Below are 22,937 nucleotides of genomic sequence, written 5' to 3' on the forward strand. Positions count from 1 at the left end.
AAACGGTTCACTGTTTCAAGCATGGCTATGGGATGTACAGTAAAAGAACTAATAGATAATTAAAAAGCACATGAGAAAAATTTCAAATTTCACAGTACCATGCTATTGCTTTTTAAGCTGTGTACACTGCCCACATACCAAGCTGGTAACTACAGAAACATATTTTTATTTTAATAGACTTAATACAAACACAGATTTTAATACATGGAAAACAGAAGCCTTGTCAATTGGTAATTTATTGTGCTTTGTTTCCTCTCAGAAGCATGGCTAGCAAAATAAGTACTGCAAATCCCAGGCTAGTCTCTTAAGATAAAAATCAAATATTGCAAACACCTATATTCTTCTATCACCAAAGTTTTTCCAATTACACCTAATTATTTCTAAATTGTCTTTCTACGGAATCCTCTTATTTCAGAACTTTTCAAAGAGGCATCTCTAATGTCTTCTGAAGAATAAGAACCACTTGAGCTTGTTATTTTGACCAACTGCTATTCAGTAAAGTAATGAAAGATAAAAAACCCAACCCCATATTACCCAAATTAACAAAACAAAAAAAAAACAGACTGTATAATTAACTATAATTAGCCACGATTTCATTACTATCCTGCTATAGAGCACTTAATAAAATTTAATATTGTGATTAATAACCTCCCAGTATACTTTTCTGCAGAGTCAAAATTCACAACTGGAAACAGCTTATTACATTTTTCCACAGAAAAAAACCCCAACACTGCTTTAGGTGTTCAAATTCTTTCCACGACAAAATTAATCTAAATCAGCGTAACAGTCTGTGCGTTACCCATACTAGCAACCTCTAAATCAACATGAGATGTTTTCCTGACAGTGATTCTCATTCAAACAAGAATTAAATGAGAGAAAACCTATGGCTTGTACTAGAGAGGTGAGATTAGGTACCCAACTGGATGTGCTCCCTCTTGGCCTCAGTATCCACAAAACATGTTTATTATTTATTATGCTTATTATTATACAAAAACCAAACTCTCAGTAAAAAGAAAGTAAGTCTACTTTTTCTTCTTTTGTATATACAGGAAGTCACAAAAGAAAGCCAACTGCAATAAAACTGTAGATCTACCACTGAGCATAGTCTGATAGAAATACATAGGGTACTCAAAATGTTCTTTCTGCTGTTGCTGTTTTATGGTATTCTAAAGTCTGAATTACACCAGACATGAGTTCATGAAGAGGAACAAATAACAAGCTTAAGAATTCATAAGGAATGTACAACAAGCCTTCTCAGTAATCAATTTCTCTATTAATTGTTCAAGAAAACAAATTTATGATGATAAACAATCTCTAGGTGAATGTATTTGCTTTAGAAGATATTTTTTCAGAAGTAAAAAAGTATCAAATCTATGTCTATCTGTTTATCAGGGGGAGAAGAAAGTGATCAAAGACTTCTCACCCTCATTGGTAAATACATGTCTCTTCCAACTGCCTCTTAAAAACAGAGTTTAGGGTAACATTTTAATCCCTCTACTGACTTCCATTTTATTACAGCTTTTCAATATGTAATAGGTGAACTACAAAACAGTTTGATATACTAGATTGGAATTTTGATTCCAGGCACACCAACAGAACACTACTGCTTCCTTTTCTTCCAGCCCTTGTGCACTTGTGCCTGCATACTACTCAGGACCATCTTGCTGTTTGTGGCAGAGTATGAGGCAAAAAGGAGCCCTGTTCACCACAAGGATCTCCAAGCACTGCTGTAATAAAACCATAAAAGGTTTCCTCTGTTAAAATAATCTTTGACTTAATGCCAAATAATTATTTTAACCACATATAGCAGTTAAAAATTAATTCAAAAAATCCGAATAAAGCAAAATAAATACATACAAGCCACTGAAAGCACTGTAGTGGCATACAACAGATGCCCGAGTGACAATGTGATACTCAGTAGAAGACATCATCTTTTCCAGAGTTAAGTACTCTTGTATTACACAAATGTTGGAATCTTACTTATACTGAAGTTTCTACTCTTAAAAGACCATATTCTCCTTGAGATCAAATTAAGCACTCATATTTCACAGATCTGAACTTATGTCACTCAGTAAATGAAAGATGATGATTTGCATCTTCTTCATTATAACTTAGGTCAACCATTAACTGAAAATATTTTCTTCTTCCTAAAATAATATTTTCCCATGTTTTTTCCTTTCTATAAACAAATGATTCCTGAGTTATCAATCTACTATATTATAACTTAATCAGAATGCATTTTACATCTAAAAATCAACAGAACTACAGACATCGATGCTTCTTATTTTAAAGTATGCAAAACAGCTAACATGTCATATTAAAAAAACAGATGCAATTTAAGTCAGAATAACACAAATAGAGAAAAATGAGGAAATCCTTCCTTGAACTTGTGGTTATCCTTCAATGCTCACAAGTATTCTTCTTGTCCCATTCTTCCCTTTGTTGACCACTGTATTCAAACAACCAATACTTCAACCCAGATTGAGAACTGGTCACTATTTCCCTTTTATTCAATTACACATTTGAAGGAAAGAAAAACAAACAAAAAAAACCACCTAGAATTTAACCTGCACTCTTGACATGTTTACAGAGGTTTTCCTCCTTAAAGATCATTTCATCTCAGCTCACAGAGTTATCATCTTTATACCTGATTTAAATTATAGCAGCAATGCATCTGTCAAAGAAATGTAAACAATCTGTGTAAAAAAAATAAAATAAAAAAATCTTCATTTCATCCTCCAGGCTGACATCCCAAACGCAGACTATAAGATTTAAGATTTTTTATTTTTTTAATATACAAAATGTAACCTCCTGGAGTCAACCAGTCACTTTGACAATGCCAAGCCAAACAGCAACACGAAATCCTTGCTCAGAAATTAAGTACAACATTGTATATAGTGTATCACCTAGTGTTCCCTGGTCCAAAACAAGTTGTTGCCATGATGAAAAAAGTTGGCTCGTGTCCTGAGTTTGTAGACCGTTTTTTCAGCTATCCACAGTGAAACCTACAACATTGCGCAGTTAGCAGTTTCCCCACCTTCACATAAAGATCCCACAGCTGCGTATTAGAATTGTTTGGATTACTCTAAAGAGAATATGAAAGGTATTTACCTGACACAGACAAACCCGTGGTAACCACACAAGCTTGGTGGGTTGGAAAAATCATTAGCAAAGAGAAAATGAGCGTGTTCTGGTGTGAATGCAATCGTACCCTTCCTGTGGCTACCGTACCACATGCCAGCGCCATAAGCTTTGTGCTGCTCCCGTCCCACAGTGCAACCACCCAGCTCTCACATGCACCGACTAGGCTTTGATTAATAAGTACGTACATGATTTCAAATAGTTACCTCCTCTCCAGGTGTTCAAGCACAGCAACAAGGTAAGCTTTCTAAAATAAACTGCAATTTATCTCACTTTTATGTGTTTCAGCCTCATGCCTTCAGATGGTCACTGTATCCTCTCTGAAAATAATTCCTTTTCAACCAGCTAACTCTCCTCTTCCGATCTTTTCCAAGAGTTTACTGGCAGAAGAGGTATTGAGGTATTCTTTTTCTTTCTTGCTTGTTTTTTGACTCTCAGCAAACCAGTAAATCCAATTCATATAGTAATACAGTTAAAATAAAAAATAAAAAAAAAAAAACAAAAAAGCCATAGCAAATGTAATGAGGAAAAACAACTCGAAACAGTATGAATACATTTAAACTTATATTTGTACTACACTTTGTTTTAAAGGAGAGTTTGCCAACTTCCGAATACTTTTCGGTTTGGTAGACAAAAAAAAAAGGACCTACATGAGTTTACATTATGCTTGCAGCACTATCCTTTGCTGAGAGAGAAGCCTTGCTTCCAGGGTAATGCTGCACCTTCACATTATGACAGCTCTTTAAATATTCCAATACATGGTTTGTATTGGAATCTACCAACTTAAAAGAAAAACTAAAAATAAATGGTGGCCTGACAATTTATCCATTTATTCTTTGCTCACAGTAACTTTAGAAATGAGGATTTAGATGAACCTTTTATTCATCCATACCCATCGTTCTCATAGTATGTAGCTTCAGGCAAGTTCTGTTGCCAAACCACCCTGATATTTCTTTTAACAAAAACATGTCAGAACTTCTCATATCCTTAACATTGCCTTACTTAGGTAACCTTTTAATACAATGCATTTGGGCAAGACTTTGTCCAACTTGCTTTTTTTTTATTATACCCTGAGGTCTTAAGATATTACTAATTCATTCATTTCAAGTTCCAAATCATTTCTATCACTTTATTCTGATTTTAATTCTGAAGCAGTGTCATACGTTATATGTACACCTACGCACTATCTAGATTAAGGTCATATTTTACAATGCATCTGATTTTACATATTCTGCAGACAGATTTCAAAGGAATTTGTAAAGTAGAATGCTTTTCTGACTGTTCTGAAAACAGTGGCTGGATCAAAACTTGTTTGCTCTCCTTATCCTCAGAAGTAAGCCAGAAAAGACATAAATATAAGGGTAAATCCCTTCTGATTTTTGCAAATGATACTAGAAACCAAATTAGGCAAAGCAGCATTCCTCAGCTTTACATGATTTTTATGGATATATTGAAGTACAAGTTTATGATAAATATAAGGATGTGTTGACTAGTGAAATCATTTACTGAGTCTCTTTGGTGCTTTCTTCTCATTTCTTGTTTCAGTTATTGGGCAAAAATGGTTGAGCCTGCAGTGTTTCTTCTCCCCAAGCTCTCAGAGAGAAACATATCACTTACTGTTTCTATTTATCATTCAACTTCTTTTCAGTTACAAAGTCAGGGCAATATGATTATTCACCTGAAAGACAATATATGTGCATACAAATAAATTACTACCATTTTCTATTTCGTGCTTTAGCAGGTATCATTTAGTTTAGTCTCTTTTTTATCTCCTGTTTTTCCCAACAATGTTCAAAACAAGTTTTTTTACAACATACTTCATACCTCTTCTTGGTTCTCTTCTACACACTGCATATTTAATATAATATAGCTCTGCCAAAGTAAAAAATAAAACAAAAGTAGAATAGTAATAAGCATTTTCAGTCAGCCCTGCCTAAGCAGTCATTCCCAGCTAAGCGAGAAGACACTAAAGGTGGACAGTGGTAACTCTGGTCAAGGGAACTAAGCCAGAGATGAACACACGGAAGTATCCTCCCCTTATTCAAACAGGGCACAATGGCAGAAGAGTACAGGCTGAGCCCACTCACACCAGACAGACTGCATTCTTACCCGCATAGCTTGCTGTGCATGTGATGAGTATTTCTAGTGGTCAGTGTACCATGCCAGTATTTTTACACAAGAAGAGCACTACCAGTATAAACATGGCCTAACTTGTGAACATAACCATCCACTCGAATGCATAGCCACATCACTAACGGAAGACGTAGGATAACTTGTCTTTGCAAAATGTTGTTTAAACATCTACTGTCACGGGTGTTACTAACAAGTTGGAAAAGTAAGACATTCAGTAAGTCAGAAATGCAGTCTCTCCTTCCTCATCTCTCATTTACTTAGCTTGATTTCCAAAAGTGCCTATTCTCATTTCAATTAAAACAAAACCAGGAATTATACTGTTGACGTTCTGCCTGTTCCCAAACTGACACTCCTCCACATGACATTCACCAATGTTATATTAAAAATGACTGTACATTTTGGATAATCACAATATTTAGACACCACACAATTATTTGACCTGCAAAAGGTCTACTGTATTTCAGCCTGTTTTGAAAAGTTACCAATATTTCACACACAAAAAATAAGCAAATCTGACAGCCAGGACAGCATAAGCATATAAGCACAGAGCAAGGCTTGTCAACAAAATGAAAGACTATGATCTTCACCCTTATATTACACCCCCTTATTTCATGCAAGCATCTGCCCATTACTATTTAGACAGAGTCTTCCCACCACTTCACACTCCTGTAGCTGGAATTCAGGTACCACATTATGCAGTTAATCCGAGAACCATAACACATTCAGTATTACTGCATATCGAAAGAAGACACAGGAGTGCAATGGTTCTTGCTATCAGCAATGAAAACACAAGGGTTGAGTCACCCAGAACAAGCTCATCAAAACCTGCACCCCATATATTTTAGGATCCTTAAAGAGCTAAATTGTTTGGGTTTTTCTGGTTATTATTACAGGTATGCAAACGTTACTTGTAAAAAAACCTTTAACACCAGAAGCTGTCACATACTTATGGTTTTTAAGCAGGCATCACAAGATTTAAGGCCATCCCTGTGTCAACAGATGAAATTTAACCCCGTGCTACACAAACTACAGCCAGCCATAAGCCCCACGTATCCTTCCAAACACCACACGCCACCACTCCAGCAGCCGAGCCAGCCAGCCGGGAATCCCACCCAAAAGAGGCCCGCAGCCCTTATTCGCTCAAGGTCAAAGCAGGACGGCTACGGCAGCCCAAGGCCGGGCTTGTTCCCAGGCGGGGAGAGGTCCCCGGAGGAAGCCTCTCCATGAAGGGCGGAACCAGGCCCCGCCGGCAGCGCCCGAGGGCCGGGGAGGGGGATCGGGACGGGGATCGACGAAGGGGGGGAACCCTGCAGCCTCGAAACCCACCCGGGGCCCGCTTTGCGCTACGGAGGGACGGCACCGGGGAGCGGAGAGCAGACCACGGAGCGGCAGCGGGGCGCGCCGGGTGCCACAGGTTAATTGATGCAGAGCAATTAACAGGCTAACCGCTCTCCCCCAGGCTCCTCGGCACCTGCCCACCCGCCCCCATGCCAGCTCGGGGCCGGCCCGGCCCTCGCCCTCCCTCCTCGGCGGTGCTCGTGGCCCGGCCCGGGGAGGGGAGAGGAGACCAGAGGGCCGGCTCGGCTCCAGGGGCGGACCCCGCTCGGCTGCGGCGCCCTCCCCCAACACAGGCGCGGCGACAGGGTAGGAGGAGGGGAGCGGCCGCCGCCGGGCCGGGCCCCGCAGCCTACCGGCACCGGGAGGAGGAGGAGGGAGAGAAGGGGGCGAGCGGCGTTACCTGAGCGACCCGAGCCGGAAGAGCCCGACCGCCACCAGCACCCCCGCGCCGCCCTGACAGCTCCCGGCATGCACCGCGCCGCGCCTCCCCCCCCGCAATCGCCACACCGCGCCGCCACACAGCGCCCCCTGGCGGGCCTCGGCAAGGAGCGAGTGTGACGTGTGGGTGGCGATGGAAATAATAAGGGGATTATATATGTACGTCTGCATGTTTATTTTGCCTCATCTTCACATAGCTCAGCGAACAGAGCGCAGGTAGAAATGGAAGGCAGGTGGTACATCAGGAAACAGAGAATCACAGAATCATGGAATTGTCTAGGCTGGAAGGGACCTTTCAGATCATGAAGTCCAACCATCAACCCAACGCTGACAAAACCACCACTAAAACATGTCCCTCAGCACATCTACTCGTCTTTTTAATTCCTCCAGGGATGGTGACTCCACCACTTCCCTGGGCAGCCTGTTACAATGCTTGACAACCCTTTCAGTGTAAAAATTTTTCCTAATATCCATCCTAAACCTCCCCTGGCGCAACTTGAGGCTGTCTCTTCTTGTCCTATTGCCTGTTACCTGGGAGAAGAGACCGACCCCCACCTCTCAACAACCTCCTTTCAGGCAGTTGTAGAGAGCAATAAGGTCTCCCCTCAGCCTCCTTTTCTCCAGGCTAAACAACCCCAGCTCCCTCAGCCGCTCCTCATAAGACTTGTTCTCCAGACCCCTCACCAGCTTCGTTGCCCTTCTCTGGACCCACTCCAGCACCTCAATGTCTTTCTTGTAGTGAAGGGCCCAAAACTGGACATAGCACTCGAGGTGGGGCCTCACCAGTGCCGAGTACAGGGGGACAATCACTTCCCTGCTCCTGATGACCACACTATTCCTGACACAGGCCAGGATGCTGTTGGCCTTCTTGGCCACCTGGGCACACTGCTGGCTTCAGCCGGCTGTCAACCAACACCCCCAGGTCCTTTTCTGCTGGGCTGCTTTCGAGCCACTCTGCCCCAGTCCTGTAGCGCTGCATGGGGTTGTTGTGACCCAAGTGCAGGACCCTGCACTTGGCTTTGTTGAACCTCATACCATTGGCCTCGGCCCATTGATCCAGCCTGTCCAGATCCCTCTGTAAATATTACACATTATATTGCTGATTATATATATTGATGATATTACAAGGCCAAGTGCAAGGTCTTGCATGTGGATTGGGGCAATCCCAGGCACAAATACAGGCTGGGCAGAGAATGGACCGAGAGCAGCCCTGAGGAGAAGGATTTGGGGGTGTTGGTGAATGAGAAGCTCAACATGAGCCAGCAAGGTGCGCTTGCAGCCCAGAAAGCCAACTGCATCCTGGGCTGCATCAAAACAAGCGTAGCCAGCAGGTCGAGGGAGGTGATTCTGCCCCTCTACTCTGCTCTGGTGAGACCCCACCTGGAGTACTGCATCCAGCTCTGGGGCCCCCAACATAAGAAGGGCATGGACCTGTTGGAGTGAGCCCACAGGAGGGCCACAAAGATGATCAGAGGGCTGGAGCACCTCTCCTAGGAGGACAGGTTGGGAGAGTTGGGGTTGTTTAGCTTGGAGAAGAGAAGGCTCCAGGAGATCATATAGCAGCCTTCCAGTACCTAAAGGGGGCCTACAGGAAAGATGGGGAGGGACTCTTTATCAGGGACTGTAGCAACAGGATGAGAGGTAATGGTTTTAAACCGAAAGAGGGGAGATTTAGATTCGATATCAGGAAGAAATTCTTTCCTGTGAGGGTGGTGAGACACTGGAAGAGGTTGCCCAGAGAGGCTACCTTTGCCCATCCCTGGAAGTGTTCAAGGCCAGGCTGGATGGGGCTTTGAGCAGCCTGGTCTAGTGGGAGGTGTCCCTGCCCCCATAGCAGGGGGGTTGGAACTAGATGATCTTTAAGGTCCCTTCCAACATGAACCATTCTATGATTCTATGATAGTAGTAGTAGTTGTATTTAGCATCTTCTCAAATTTGTTGTCATTAGTGTGCTTGAGTCCTTATTGTGCAGAAAGGTGTGTGGGGTGCCCATGTGGACGATATTGGAGAGAATTTTTTACTGCGAGAGTGATTTTTAAGTGACCAGGTCCACAGTATGAAGGGTACAGTTCTTAGGCTGAAATCTGTTGGTTTCAAAGTCATTATGGTTCTCAAATTTAACCAGGCTTCATAATAGCAAACAGTTATTATGGTTATAAATGACTTAAGGAACTGCAAGAAGAAAAAAAAGTGCATTCAGCTTATATAATAAATCTTTTAGACTTTGTATGAAGACAAGTAAATATTTCTAAAATATTGCCAGGGGAAAATCTCATAATATTTATAAATCTTCTACTTGGTGACTTATGTTATCAGCCAGCATTTTATGAAGCTTAATTTTGTTCTCCGGACTTGGGATAATAATGAAGAGGAAATGTGATTCCTTTTCTCATTAAACTATTCCAGGATTCAGTAGGTGAGAAACAGTTACTTTTTGGAAAGCTGACAATTCCCACTGGTTTTCTGAGGTATCGAGTATGAGTCTACAGGTCATGTATTTCCCATTAAAATAGTGCATTTACATTTATTTTTCTTTGAAGATACTTAAAAATGCCTCTGAGATTTAATTCTTAGCTAGGATTGGTGGTGCTTTTGGAGTTACTTAAAAGTGGTGATCTTCACAGAGGTGATGGGACTTTCAGTAACTATCTACGTGCCTTCACATGCTCCTGCACTGTAAAGCAGTTAGTTTCTTAAGCTTCCCTTTTGCTGAATTTAGGAGTAGCAGCAGTTACAACTCAGAGCTCTCAAACAGTTCTCTGAAATTGTCTCATCAACTTTATGTGCTGTGGTAATCAAAAAAGCCCCACAAAACAGCGTACAGTATCGGGAAGAATACTGAGAACAAGATAGAGGGAGTCGTTTGGCTGCTATATAAAATGCTGGCGCAGCCTCAGATTGATTACTGCATCAGTTCGTGACTTCATGGCTCAAGAAGGACATGGAGGAGTCAGGGAAGGCACAGAGGAGGGATGGTGCCACTGCCTTACAGCGAGAGCAGTAACGGCTGGGACTGTTCGATGTGGAGAGAGAAGGCAGGGGAGAGGACTGATCATGAAAGATACAAAATTGTTGTTAGCCAGATCCCACAGTATGAGAATGAGGAGGCACCTCATGAAAATACTGGAAGATCATTTTTGAGACATGGAAAGAAAATGTTTTTCTGCAAAGCAGATAGTGAACTTCCAGAACGCATTGCCACCAGAGGCTGGGGACTTGGACACTATCCATAGGTTCAAGGAAGCATTACTCATATTGATGGCAAACCCATCTGCAAGTGGACACTGAAGGAAATAGGCAGGGATGTACCCTGCAGCATCCCTAATACAATGAGAGATGCAGGGGAAGTACCAGTAAGTGACCACACTAAGGAGCTCTTCCTAAATAATACCTCCTTTTACTGATGGAGTCAAAATATCAGGCTAGGTGCACCACTGATGCTAGGTGCAGTTGCTTTGTAGGACATTTACCTTAATTTCTGTGTAATTATTTCACTGCAGAAATGGTGAGAAACCTATAATAGACAATTTTGAATAAATGAAGCTCACGCCCATCGAATACTTAAGATTATTCATAACTTTGTAGCCTTGTGTAAGCCTGTGTAAAGTCAGGGCCCAAGGCTCTTTTACTAATACTAGAAGTAATTAAATATAATTACATGGATTTTATGTTTGACGTGTGACCTGTTTGCTCAGAACAATTTAACCTGCAATATGTACATTGGTTTGTGAAGTAATTGGAAATGAAAGCCAGCGTGTGGACTAAAAATTTTTCTTCCTTAAAAAAGCAAACAAACAACAACAACAACAACAAAATCCCAAAATACCACCCTCAGAACAGTATCTAGAGAGTATAGTCTGCACCTTAGAATGCTTGAATAAATTAATGCTTTGTAAAAAAAAATACTTGGTTGAGACAGTTTAGCTGACTTTTGTCTGCCATATTTTCCCCACAAAATCTAACCTTATTCCATCTGCTCTCCTAAGACATCTACTTGGTTTTGCCAACTCTAAGGACTAAGATTACTTCAAAGTAATCATGTCTAAGATAGTAAATTGATATAAAAATAATGTGCAAATCTGCCTTTTTGTTTGAAGCTTTGCAGATCATGTTTTCAAATAACTCTCTGCAATTGCAAAAGGTCTTGTGACTTTCACAGAAAGTAAACACTTAACATTGCAAAAGACTGGGTTTTTTTCCAAAGCAAAAGCTTCTTTCTTTGGTGTCCTCAAATACAGACCATCAGCATACACTGTGATGGCAACGTGCTGGATGAAGCGTGCGGTGGTGACAGTGCTCATGAGCTAAGTAAGGGACAGTCACCCAGGGATGTCAGGGCGGACTTAGTCTCTTGATAAAAGACCTTCTGAGAGGCAGTAGGAAGCCTCACCCCAAGAGCAGCACATGCCGGTGCCATGGGTCCATTTGGTATGAGTGCAATGTGACAGCATTTAAGAGCGGGGAGAACATGGATTGGCAGGAATTCGGGCAGACTTGTAATGTTGCAAGAAAGAGTGGGGAGGGGGTTGTTCACAAGGCAGGGGCTGGGTGGTGGTGCAGTGACACGCCACAGGAGCCAGCCCCTGGCTCAGCAGAGGCCTCTGCTCAGACAGAGCTTTCGCGGGCATGGTGGGTTCACCTCAACGAGCTTCTAGCTTGCTGCTCCGCAGGGGTAGAACCAAAAGAGCAAAAGCAGGAAAAGTTGCTGGTCAAGATAATGATGGTTTAGCAACTGAAGGAAAGAAGAAAAAAACCAAAAACATACAATCACACCACCTCCCACAATCAGATGGCTGATGTCTAGCCAGTCTCTGAGAAACAGCGACTTTGGAAAGACTACACCCCCAGTTTTTATGGCCAAGCATGACATTATGTGCTATGGAATATCTCTCTGGTCAATTCGAGTCAGCTGTCCTACCTCTCCCCTGCCCCAGCCTCTTCCCTACCTCCAGCCTGCTTGCTTGGGGGGAGCAGAGTGAGATGCTGAGGAGGCCTTGACAGTGTGCAAACACTGTTCAGCAACAGCTAAAGCACTGGTATGTTATCAGCCCTGTTTGCTCGCAAATCTTAAGCACAGCATCATACGGGCTGCTGTGAGGAAAGTCCATATCAGCCAGACCTAGTAGGGGGGGCTGCAGCTTCGGAGGCCTGGAGCTGCAGGGACCACCCTGCAGAGGTGGTGCCCTTGCTTGCTGGATGTGTGCAGTGGTGAGGAGTCATTGCCAATCTAAGGAGCTCAAGGAGGAGTCCAGCAGACTGTGCAGGACCAGGGGAGATGAAAAAAGGTTTGACAGGGTCTTCCCAGAGACCCCGTGGAAGTGAGAGCCCAAACTGTACAGAAGGAGGGGCAGCTAGAGATAGTGGTCGGGTATAGGGAAATGGAGGGTTTCCCATGACGGGGAAAGCTGGAAGCTTGTGACTTTTAGCAACAGGAGGATGGCTCCTTTTCCACCTGCAGATCTGCAGCTGGAGTATAGGTTCCATGCATTGGTAGCAGATGACAGTGAGAAAGGCTTATCTTGGGAGGCACCACAGTTGGCCAAGCCTGAACAACACAGCAGCACCACCAGGAGAAAGTGGTGGATGACAGCAGCGGGTAACACCCTGCTGTGAGGGATGGAGGACCCTATCTACCAACCTGACTTGCTGTCTGGGCTTTTTGCTTGCTGGGGGCTTGGATCCAACATGTTGCAAGGACACTGCCAAGGCTTGCTCGTCCCTCAGCCTACTGCCCCCAACTGCTTATCCACATAAGCACCAATAATACTGCCTTCTCTATGAAGCTTCATGTTGGGTATGTAGAGCTTTTGTATGGGCTGGGCAGTGGGATGGGTCAGAGCTTGTACCTCAGGATCAGAAGAGAAGCCAGTGAGGGTGACACCTTGGTTGGGAGCATGTTACAGACCACCCAATCAGGATAAGTGGATGAATACAACCCAAGGAAGTCTCTGTCACAAAGCCTGGCTATCATGGGGGACTGCTGCCCCTGGGAAGGACGAGACCTGGGCACCAGTAGAGACCAGGAGTGCCTGACTGGGGAGCAGCTCTGTGGAGAGGACCCTGATGGACAGCAAGCTGAGCTGGCCCGAGCAGCGATGAGGGCTGACAGCATCCTGGAGCAGAGCCCGTAGATCAAGGAGACTGATTATCCCCATTACTTGGCACTGGATTAGAACACATCTAGGAGACGGTGCCCAATGTTCCCCCATGCCCCTTGCAGGGAAGGCGTCTGTAAACAGGACCAAGTTTGTTGGACACCATGAGGATGTTGTGGGCTGGAGCACGGTGAGGTGAGATGGCTTTTGGGGTGAAAGTCAACCACTGCACCCAGTGCCGGTGGGGAGGTGCCTGAGATGACGGACCCAGGCTCCTCGCAACAGTGGCGTGTCAGGAGGACAGGAGACGACAGGCAGATGTTGACACACGAAGAGGTTCAGGCTGGCCATGAGAAAACCCCGTGAGGCCAGCCGAGCCCGGAGCGGCTGCCCGGGCACACTGTGCAAGGCCTCGGGGCTTCACGACCCGACGGGACCGAGGCCCGACCCCACCGCCGACGGCGGGGCGAGGGCGGGGTGGGCGGCAGTCGCCCCGCCGCTCCGTCCCGCCGCTGCCACCGGGCCGTGTCCGCCGCCCGGCAGCAGGCGGCGCTGTGGCGGGCGGGCGGCGGAAAAGCCGGTGTCTTCCCGCGCGGGCGGCCGGAGCCGTTCCATTGCCGGCATGGCGGGAGGGTTCCTGTTGGAGATCAGGCGGGGGACGCAGAGCGCCTTGCTGGTTATCCGGTAGTGCGGGGGCGATGGCTGGCGGCCCTCCTGCCGCCGCTCGGGCCGTGCGGAGCGGCCGGTGCCGGCGGGGGCGGGGGGCGCTGGGGCGGCGGGTCTGTCAGCGCCCTGAGCCATAAACGCTTACACCCTTTCCTTTGCCTCCCCAGCGAGGCCGACCCCACGAGCTCGGCGCTGGACGTCTCGGTGGCTGCCGACTGCCTGGCGGTGAGGAGCGGCGGGCGCTCGGTGGCGGCGGCGGCGCTGCCGGCAGAGGTCAGGCTGGCCCCGTCCTCCACCCGCGGCCTGCGCCGCCTCCCCGGCGACGGCCTCCACCTGCGCATGCGCCTGCGCCTGCGCCGCCCGGCGTCGCCGCCCGCCGGTAAGGCCGGGGCGGGGCCCGCGCGGCGCGGGGGGAAAGTGGGCCTGCCGCTTAAAAGAAGGGTGCGGTGCTTTTCCTGGGACCTTACTATTTTAAATGGTGTGCCAACAGAGATTAAGAGCACCGCTCCTAGGAGGACAGGGTGGGAGAGTTGGGGTTCTTCAGCCCGGAGAAGAGAAGGCTCCGGGGAGACCATATAGCAGCCTTCCAGTACCTAAAGGGGGCCTATAGGAGAGACGAGGAGGGACTCGTTATCAGGGAGTAGAGCGACAGGACGAGGGGTAGGAGCGACAGGACATGGGGTAACGGTTTTCAACTGAAAGAGAGGAGGTTTCGATTGGATACTAGGAAGAAATTCTTTACTGTGAGGGTGATGAGACACTGGCACAGGTTGCCCAGGGAAGCTGTGGATTCCCCATCCCTGGAGGTGTTCAAGGCCAGGTTGGATGGGCTTTGAGCAACCTGGTCTAGTGGGGGGTGTCCATGGCAGGGAGTAGAACTAGATGATCTCTAAGGTTCCTTCCAACCTGAACCATTCTATGATTCTGCAGCACAAAAAACCCAACCAAAAAGAAAACAAACCACCAAACCAACTGGAGTTCATGGTTTGCATTGTGTGTATGCTGTTGCTTTTTCTAAAAATCTCTCTGTAGCTCTGATAAGAAGATTTAAACAGGAACCCATAAAATTTAATAAACTTGTCAGTTTCAAAAATCGAAACTGCAAAAAGTGTTGGAATGAAAGGGAAATGTGTTTGCTGAGTGTTTTGTGTAGGAGTTTGAGAATTGCTCTGAGTTCCTCCCCTGTGCTTTCCCATATTCAAAATTATTTTATTTCCCTCCTGTTTTGTGTTTGGTGGCTGAAAATGCAGTAATATGATTCATCCAGGCTATAGTACTAAGGTTGCCATCGACCACTTAATTGTAAAGGATTGTGATTTTGTGTTGGAGGCTGTTCTCACAGCCTGAGTTTGCAGGCGTTAATGTTGCAGGTAACATCTGCAAAGTTACCTCCTTCATTTCCATGATACTAATTCAGGTCTAGGACGTGATTGCATAAATAGGAAGCATGGTAGTATAGCTGTTGCTTTCTTTCATTCTAGCATCCAAGCTCAATTTATTTGCATTCATTTAAAAGCATGTGACACAGAAAGACATATTCAATAACACAAAGCTGTCATTCTGTGGTTTTAAAGTAGAAATGACCACTAAGGTATGTGAGGTACAATAGTGGTTTCAGCACCAGAAACACACTGGAATACTCTGTTGATTTTATGGTATGCTGAGGTTGCTTCTGTATGTTAATCTGTAATTATGCATGTGCTTTGACAGTTCAATTATACAAAAAGTATTTAGTGTGTCTTATTAATGAGGCATGCTTAAAAAGATCAAAGGTGAAGTTTTAAAAATTTACCTTTGAAATTAGTACGTGAAATCTGGTGAAAAACATGTATGTGACCCAGATGGTAATTGACATATATATTGGATAACCTTAGTCAGCCTTTAATGTTTTATATTAGTATGCAAAACTAGTTGTCTCTTATGAAATTCTGTAACCTTTTAAAGTACTTTTCACTTGTGGTTGCAACTACATTACTGAATTTACATATTAAATACTGAATGCCAGTGCTGAGAATATACCTTGATTCTTAAGCTATAGAAAGTGGGCAATGCAAAACCTATTCATACGTAATGCTAGGCTTACAGTTTTACTTTTCTTCCACCAGATGTTATTTGATAATTTGTGGAGGCTTTTATAGCTCCTCTTTTAATTTGGAAAAGTTGTCTGAGCCAGCTTTTGTGAGACCGTTTTTGCTTTGCTGGCCTGCAGAGGGTATTGCATACTATCTATTCCTTGCGTGACACCACAGTGGCTCTGTATCTTACCTGCCTGAAAATTTTAAAACTAGTGCCCTTTCCACACCGGCAGCTATTTTGTGTTACATATTGGGATGTACCCTCATATTGCTGAGACACAGATTAGCAGAACTATTACTACACAAGAGTAGCATTGAATTTTAATCTATGCAATCTCTGTAATGATACCAATATCTCAGCTCCCCCTGTGGAGAGGATTTGCACTTTTAAAATAATTATTCATATATACAATTCCTGTTCAGCAATATGGAGCGTGCGGTGGAGGTGGCAAGTTTTTCTAAATCTAATTACTTGCTTCTACAGGTAAATAAATTAATGTTGTGTTTAAAATGTCAGCATTTTGCTTGGTCTGTTAGATTCTTATTTTTTGAAGTTTGAAGTATTTGGAAGGATTTTTATGTACAAGTGACTGAAAATTTTATACAACTTGGGAGATTAATATGTCCTCTTCTTTCTGTAGATTTGGCTCATACTTTGAGGGAAAGTCTGAAACCCCAGAAGAGTTATGTCTTTTACTGTCAATCCTGTGGTGACATCATAGTAAAAGACCGGTGAGTACTGCAGTGTCTTGTATTTATAGCAATAAATGCCATAGTGATTGGTATTCATGCTATTTTACGTACTTAGAGAGACAGCTAAAAGGCATTTATTTTGAAACTGATAGATGAGAACACTTTTGAAGCACTATGGATGACTAAAAGCAAAATGACTTGAAAGAGTTTTTCACCATTTATTCATTTACTTCTTGATTTTATTCTGGCTAGAAAGTAGAAGTAACATACAAAGAGAGTTTGGTACATTGCTCTGGAAGCTGGGAAATCTCAGTTCTTTTCCTGCTTCTGTGCTATGCCTTGAGTGAGACATTTCTGTTATCGTGCCATAGTTACAGAGTGCCTGCTCAGAATGGGGTTGTTGACCACAACTCACTTTTATCTGTTAAGCAAAGCCAACCTTCACATAGTTAAGGGATGCTGAATTTGGTAAACACAGGAGCTGTTTCTTAGCTGTGTGACTTTGCCTTATCTCTGTTCCTTACAAAGTCTGCAGAGTGAATGAGAAATTTAATAAAAAGCTCTTGCATTTTCTAGCTCTTCTGATGAACAATTTTGACAGCTTCAGCCAGATATGTTGGAGTTGTTAGAGACACACTTGCAGCATTTTATCTGTGTCACTCCTAATATTCAAAATGGTAATACAACTGTGGCATGTTCTATAACCTCCTGTTACTTTCTTGTCATACATACGGATTTATGCCTGGTTTGAATGTAACTGAGTAAGGATTTCCTAGCTTTCTCTTCTGAAATATCTCATCAGAAAGTCTAGCAATAACTCTTATTTTGACACATTTGTAGAGTAATGAAGCTTCTAATTTCTAGTCAGTAATATTTGCTTTCCAAAGATGCTGCGCTTTGATATTTTTGTGTGTCAGTGGGTGTTTTCCTGAATTTCAGCTCACCAAATTCATATGCATGGAGTTCACATCTTTTAGTTTTGCATCCTGTAACATGACACAGTCGGAATTTTTGTTTCTGTAGTTTAAAAGCAATACATAGGAATGAAGACTTTTTTTTTTTTTTTTTCTTTTCAGTGTTTGTCTTCGCATTTGTCCTGGTTTCAGCTGGAATGGAGTTAATTTTCTTTCTAGTGGTTACTGTGTTTCAGAATTGGTATGAAAAGAATGTTAATAATACATACTGTTTTAGTTGTTGCTAGGTGATTTTTATAGTGTCCAAGGACTTTTTTCAGCTTCGCGTAGAAGCTGGGAATGAGCATAGACAGAACAATGGAATGGCCAATGGAATATTCTATGCCATAGACATCATGTTCAATATATGAATTGGGGTTAGCCAGGGGGTGGGTATCGGCGATCATTAATTGGGACGGGCTGGTCGACCGATCATCAGGTAATGGGAGTGACTTATGTTGTATTACTTTATCGTGTGTATTCTTTTACCATTATTATTATTGATATTTTCTTTTTCTGATGTTGTTCTATTAAACTGTCTTTATCTCAGCTCACGATTTTTTTTTTTCCTTTCCTTCACCCTCCTTTTCTCCCTCTTCTCCCTGCCTTTTTAAGGGGGAAGGGAGAGAACTGTGCAAGTGGCGTGGTCCTAGCTGCTGTCTGGGGTTAAACCATAATAGCATTGGACATAATTGTGCAAGGCTGACAAATAACCAGTCATTAGGCCAACACCAGAATTAAGGTCCCACCATGTAAGGATTGTGGTTGTGTCTTAGGCGATATATAAGACCACAGAGAGTGAAGACAGCGATGGGTGGTGCCAAGAGGTGATCTTAGTTATGGTAAAGCTGGATCGCAGGACGAGTTATTCCAGCTTTCATCTGCAGGTGGGGCAAGCGCAGTTTAAAATGTATTGTCGATGTAGAAAGGAAGTTTTTAGAAAAGATTTTGCTTTCACCCAATCAATGATACAAAAGGCACAAGAAACTACAGTGGGAAGGATGGGCATCTTCAGAAAAGAATAGTCTGAGAACTGCAAGAAGGGGAGGGTATCTAACTGTTGCCTTAGCAGCTGTGTGATTATTTGTGAAGTAGCACCATAAGCAAAGTAGTATTGGCAAGTTTTAAGTAAGGAGTAGAATCAAGAAACTCTACGTAAAGGTTTCAGGTGACAGCAGAAAAAATAAGGGAACAAAAGGAAAGCATTCATGGAAACTAGGCAGAGAGCAGAAAGCACAGCTCTGCAACAAACAGCACATCTAGAAAATTGTGAGAGAGGGGCACACAGTTGAAGCCATTGCCTATTGTTTTGGTAAAGGGGCTGAGTTTCTTCCCAGTGCAACAGTTTTCTAGAAAACACAGGTTAAAGGAAATGTAAATATGTGGACGGTATCCATCAGTACTTCTCCATCCTTAACAAAATCACATGTAGGGGGATCACAGAATGGCTATAGGAACTGCGGGCAGGAAGGTGTTGACTACAGACTCATAATGACCAAACTGGTATTTCTATAGCCACATGTATATATTCTAGCTTTAAGAGCATTTTACAACTTTAAGAGTAATTTTACAATTTAAAGCAGTGGTTCCAAACCTTGGCTTACAAAATCCGCTGGCACTGTGTGTAACCAAAGAAAGTAAGTTAAAAACAACACTGATAATGAAAGCAAAGTCTGGTGTTGCCTGGAGCAGCCTGCTTGGTCCATACAGCTGCCCACAGGAAAGGGATTTGTGTTTTTGTGTATGTGACTTCTAAAAGTTGAATCTGAATCTAAATGAAGATTGCATTATCCTTTTTATTCTTTTTGTTGTTGTTGTTAATGAAGATATTACTGTGGTATTTTTGTCAGGATTTAGCTTTTTCAAAGTCTGGTATCTGACTTTGAGGGACTTCAAAGGACATGCTCTCCCTTGCTGTGGTAGTAGTCTGTTGCTGTTGGTTTTATGTGAACATTTGTTACAAGAACTTTACAAGAAGTTATAATAAATATAATTGCGGAATGCCCATTGTGATATTTTTTATGGTTGGGTAGAACTGTTTTATTTTTGCCATGTGATTCATTTCAAGAGAGGATTATGCCAAGTTCTGCCTTATAATCATTGGATGTTCATCCTTGGGAAATGCTTGATCACAAACTTGGCAGGAAACACTCAGCCATTGCTTCTTAGAATTCATTCAGAGAAAGTGTCTTTGACTGAAAGGAGAGTCAAATGGAGAAATGGAGAAAATGCCATGCTTCCCCCCCTTTTTCTAAGGAGTCTAAGATCTCTTTTAGTATCTTAGAAAAGAATGTAATATATTGAAATATGTTTTTCTTCTTTGCTCTTAGGAAATTTCTCAGAGTTCTTCCTCTACCAAGTGAAAACTGGAGTGCTTTGGTTGATGAGTGGTGTTGTCATCCTAACCCCTTTGCCAGAAGCACTTTGCACCCTCAGCAGGATGACTGTTTTCTTGGGGACACTTTTTTTCTGTTGAATTCAGAAAATGAATCACACGTGCCTGAATCTCCCATGTGCTGCTCAGAGACTGGACACTATGCTTCTCAGAGTGGCTCCAACTTGGTAAAGTATTTTGTTTTATTAATTCCTAAGTAAATGTATTTGGACTTTTTTCCTTGTAAACCACTTTTTTGTCACTGGTTTATTTAACTTATATGTATTACAGAGCTATTTTGAAGGTCATAGGGAGTTGTTGACATTCAGTTTTACAGAAGCCAGAAAATGTTCGAAGCTATGATTTACATTTTCTAAAGCGTGCACCATGGTCTTGATATTGACCTAGATATGCAAGAAGAACTTCTTACTATAAACTGAATTAGAAACTATTTAATTATGTAGTTCTACACCCAAATATTTCCACGCCAAAATATACTGAGTGAAGGACATCAACATTTAGTAAGATAACAACTGTAATGGGTTAGGTGTTTGTCAAAGCGTAGTGGAGCGAAGAATGACGAGGAAACTGGAGTAACAGTGCTTTTTCTTCTGAACCTATGACTGAATGCATAACTATAAATATGATTGAAAGAAGGTGTGATTTTTTTTTTTAAATTTTTTTTTAACCTTTAGAAAGACTTGGAAAAATCAAAATGTGTTTTGAGTTCAGATGGGACTGTCTTACACTCGTAGAATACAGTAAGGAAATTGAGTTTGACTGCTCTCTGTCTAGTGAAAGGGACTTGCCACACTGGGTTATAACTCTTCACGTTGATGTTTCTGAGGTGTACCAGGAGGGTATTTATCTATCAGCTGAATCTTTAGGAAGAGGACTATCATTTGGCTTAGAAACACCAAAATTTGTTGTTGCTCAGGAAAAAAACATTTGTAGGGATTCTGATGTTTAAAAGGTGGGATAAAACTCATGAAGAAAGAAAATTCAGTGCTTTACTCATCTTGGAAGTCTAGCACATGTATAAAAAAACTTCAAGCAATAATCTTTTCTTCATCCAGAAGAACATCTAGGAACATAGTTCACCCAAGCCTGTATTTCTATAAAGCCTTTTCTGTGAATCTCCTCCTTTGTAGTTGTGTTGAGAAAGGCTGGGCCTGCAGGTACCATCTCTTCTTCCGGTACCATGTATTAAACCTGACTACTGAAATCCTCCTACAGTTACGGGAACTGATGCTGCCTTGGCAACTTGTGTCTGCAACAGCTGATGACTTGCCACGTACAGATTCCCAACATGAAACTTTTAATCTGTTGAGAAGTAACACCAGAGGCCCTGATTCGTGTCTGCTGCTGCTTATCATCATTAGGGATTTGTATTATCCCCAGTTAAATCACCATCATTCTCTCAGTTCAACAGTTGCTGGTGCACTGCATCCCAGCGAGCCATCTGCTTGGGAAACAGTTCTGTCCTACGGTCCATATCTGCAAGTCTTGCAGCTGTGGTCTCTTTGCGGTCCCATTGTTCTTTGAAAAGCAGAATATGGGGAGGGGAAAATAAGAACTGATACCCTGAAAGGATATCAGCATGGGAGAAGCAGATTAATTTGGATTAACTCTGTGGCAATTGGAGCTATTTCTTCTAATTATCCTTAAGAAGGAGGCTGAGCAGAAGATTCTGAATTTCCAAGCGGACAGTTCTTTCTGCCAGAGGTCCCCAAAATTAATTATTTCACATTTCGGTAGTCTCAAAAGAGATCTTGGAACAATAGGAGCAAAGACAGGAAGAGGCAGGGTGCATGGAGTTCATATTGCATCCCAAAGATGGGGGAGCAGTCTGACCAACACGCTTCTTTGATCAATCAAAGAGAATGTTTGTTTTCCAGAAAAGGGTTGGTTTAGAGGCAGAAACATGATAAAAGGATGCGGGACAAAGATGTTACTGAGATGTGGGTCAAACCAGGATAACAGCAGAGCTTTTGAATGAGGGAGGAGGCTCCTTTCTGTCAGAGACATACAATAGTAGTTTAGTGTGATGAATTCTCACGTTTGCTTTGTTAGACTTGCATTGAAGTTGAGAATTCTTTTCTTGTTTGTGTCAAATCCCTCTTTTTACATCTTTCACACTTGCAATTAATTCTCATTTCTGTGTTTGCTTATTTCCAGCATCATTCGGTTGCCAAGCAAATGAGCAAACTGTAAGATCCAGCAGAAACTGGACTAATAAGGAAAAAGCCCTCACACTGAAACAGAAAATTCTTCCATAATATGAATAATAGAAAGTTACAGGCAAGATTGATTTCTATTGGCATAAATGTTCTAATTTCAGAGAATATTGTTGTAGTCTGCCCCAGTATGAAAGTTCTTTTTTAATTGCATTGCAGTTCTTTGGAAAGTGTTTGCCTATGACCAAAATAGTAGCCGGAATGTACCAGAGATGCTTAAACAATCTTTTCCAGCCTCCAGTGGGACCAAGACAGCATCCGTCCATTGTAAACGTGTTTCTCACATCTATTAGTCTTCTGGTGTAACATAGGTTTTAAATGTCACATGGTCTTGCAGCATCCTAATAGTATCTCCTGGGGAAAATAGTTTCCCTGACACCATATCAGGGAACCTTAGGAATAGAAACAGAAAATATTAGTCTGGTGATCCACCTCCATCTGCAGATTGCCAGCAGCTGCAAGTTGTCAAATAGATATATTGATTTAATTAGTCTAGCTAAAACTATCGCTTTTTCCATTGAAGCATGATACAACGAGTTAGCGGAGTTTTTTAGGTACCGTACTGCACAATTCTCAGCTAGCACCTGTAACTGTAGTCAGAAAAAAACATTCCAGTTGTAGCTTTCAAGGAAGTACTGTCTAATATATGCATATACTGTGCAATATTTGTACCAGCCTCAAATACTGGTTTTCACAAAACCTTGTCTACTTATCCTTGTTCTTCAAGTTAAACAAGTAATTTTGTTGCGTATGTTTGAGAGGAGTCGCGAAGTAGGAATTGGGAAATGGGAAAA

At 42.8% G+C, this 22,937-nt stretch overlaps 2 protein-coding genes across 10 annotated transcripts in view; one reads left to right on the plus strand and one right to left on the minus strand.

Annotated features, from left to right (window-relative positions):
* Nucleotides 1-7,095, minus strand: part of DOP1A (DOP1 leucine zipper like protein A) — a 68,317-nt gene extending 61,222 nt beyond the window's left edge. For all 7 annotated transcript variants that reach the window (XR_010070419.1, XM_063330073.1, XM_063330070.1 and 4 more), the window contains exon 1: nucleotides 7,013-7,095. The gene's annotated coding sequence lies outside the window, so the exon portion shown is untranslated. The remainder of the gene's footprint in view (nucleotides 1-7,012) is intronic.
* Nucleotides 7,096-13,707: 6,612 nt separating this feature from the next.
* Nucleotides 13,708-22,937, plus strand: part of UBE3D (ubiquitin protein ligase E3D) — an 86,981-nt gene continuing 77,751 nt past the window's right edge. For all 3 annotated transcript variants that reach the window (XR_010070420.1, XM_063330099.1, XM_063330097.1), the window contains exons 1-4: nucleotides 13,708-13,829; nucleotides 13,979-14,190; nucleotides 16,528-16,618; nucleotides 19,863-20,094. Coding sequence is in view for 2 of the 3 variants with exons in the window: in XM_063330099.1 (XP_063186169.1) it covers nucleotides 13,768-13,829; nucleotides 13,979-14,190; nucleotides 16,528-16,618; nucleotides 19,863-20,094 (597 nt within the window). In the remaining variant the exon portion in view is untranslated. The remainder of the gene's footprint in view (nucleotides 13,830-13,978; nucleotides 14,191-16,527; nucleotides 16,619-19,862; nucleotides 20,095-22,937) is intronic.

This window comes from Chroicocephalus ridibundus, chromosome 3 (assembly GCF_963924245.1).
Source record: "Chroicocephalus ridibundus chromosome 3, bChrRid1.1, whole genome shotgun sequence".
Classification (NCBI taxonomy): domain Eukaryota; kingdom Metazoa; phylum Chordata; class Aves; order Charadriiformes; family Laridae; genus Chroicocephalus; species Chroicocephalus ridibundus.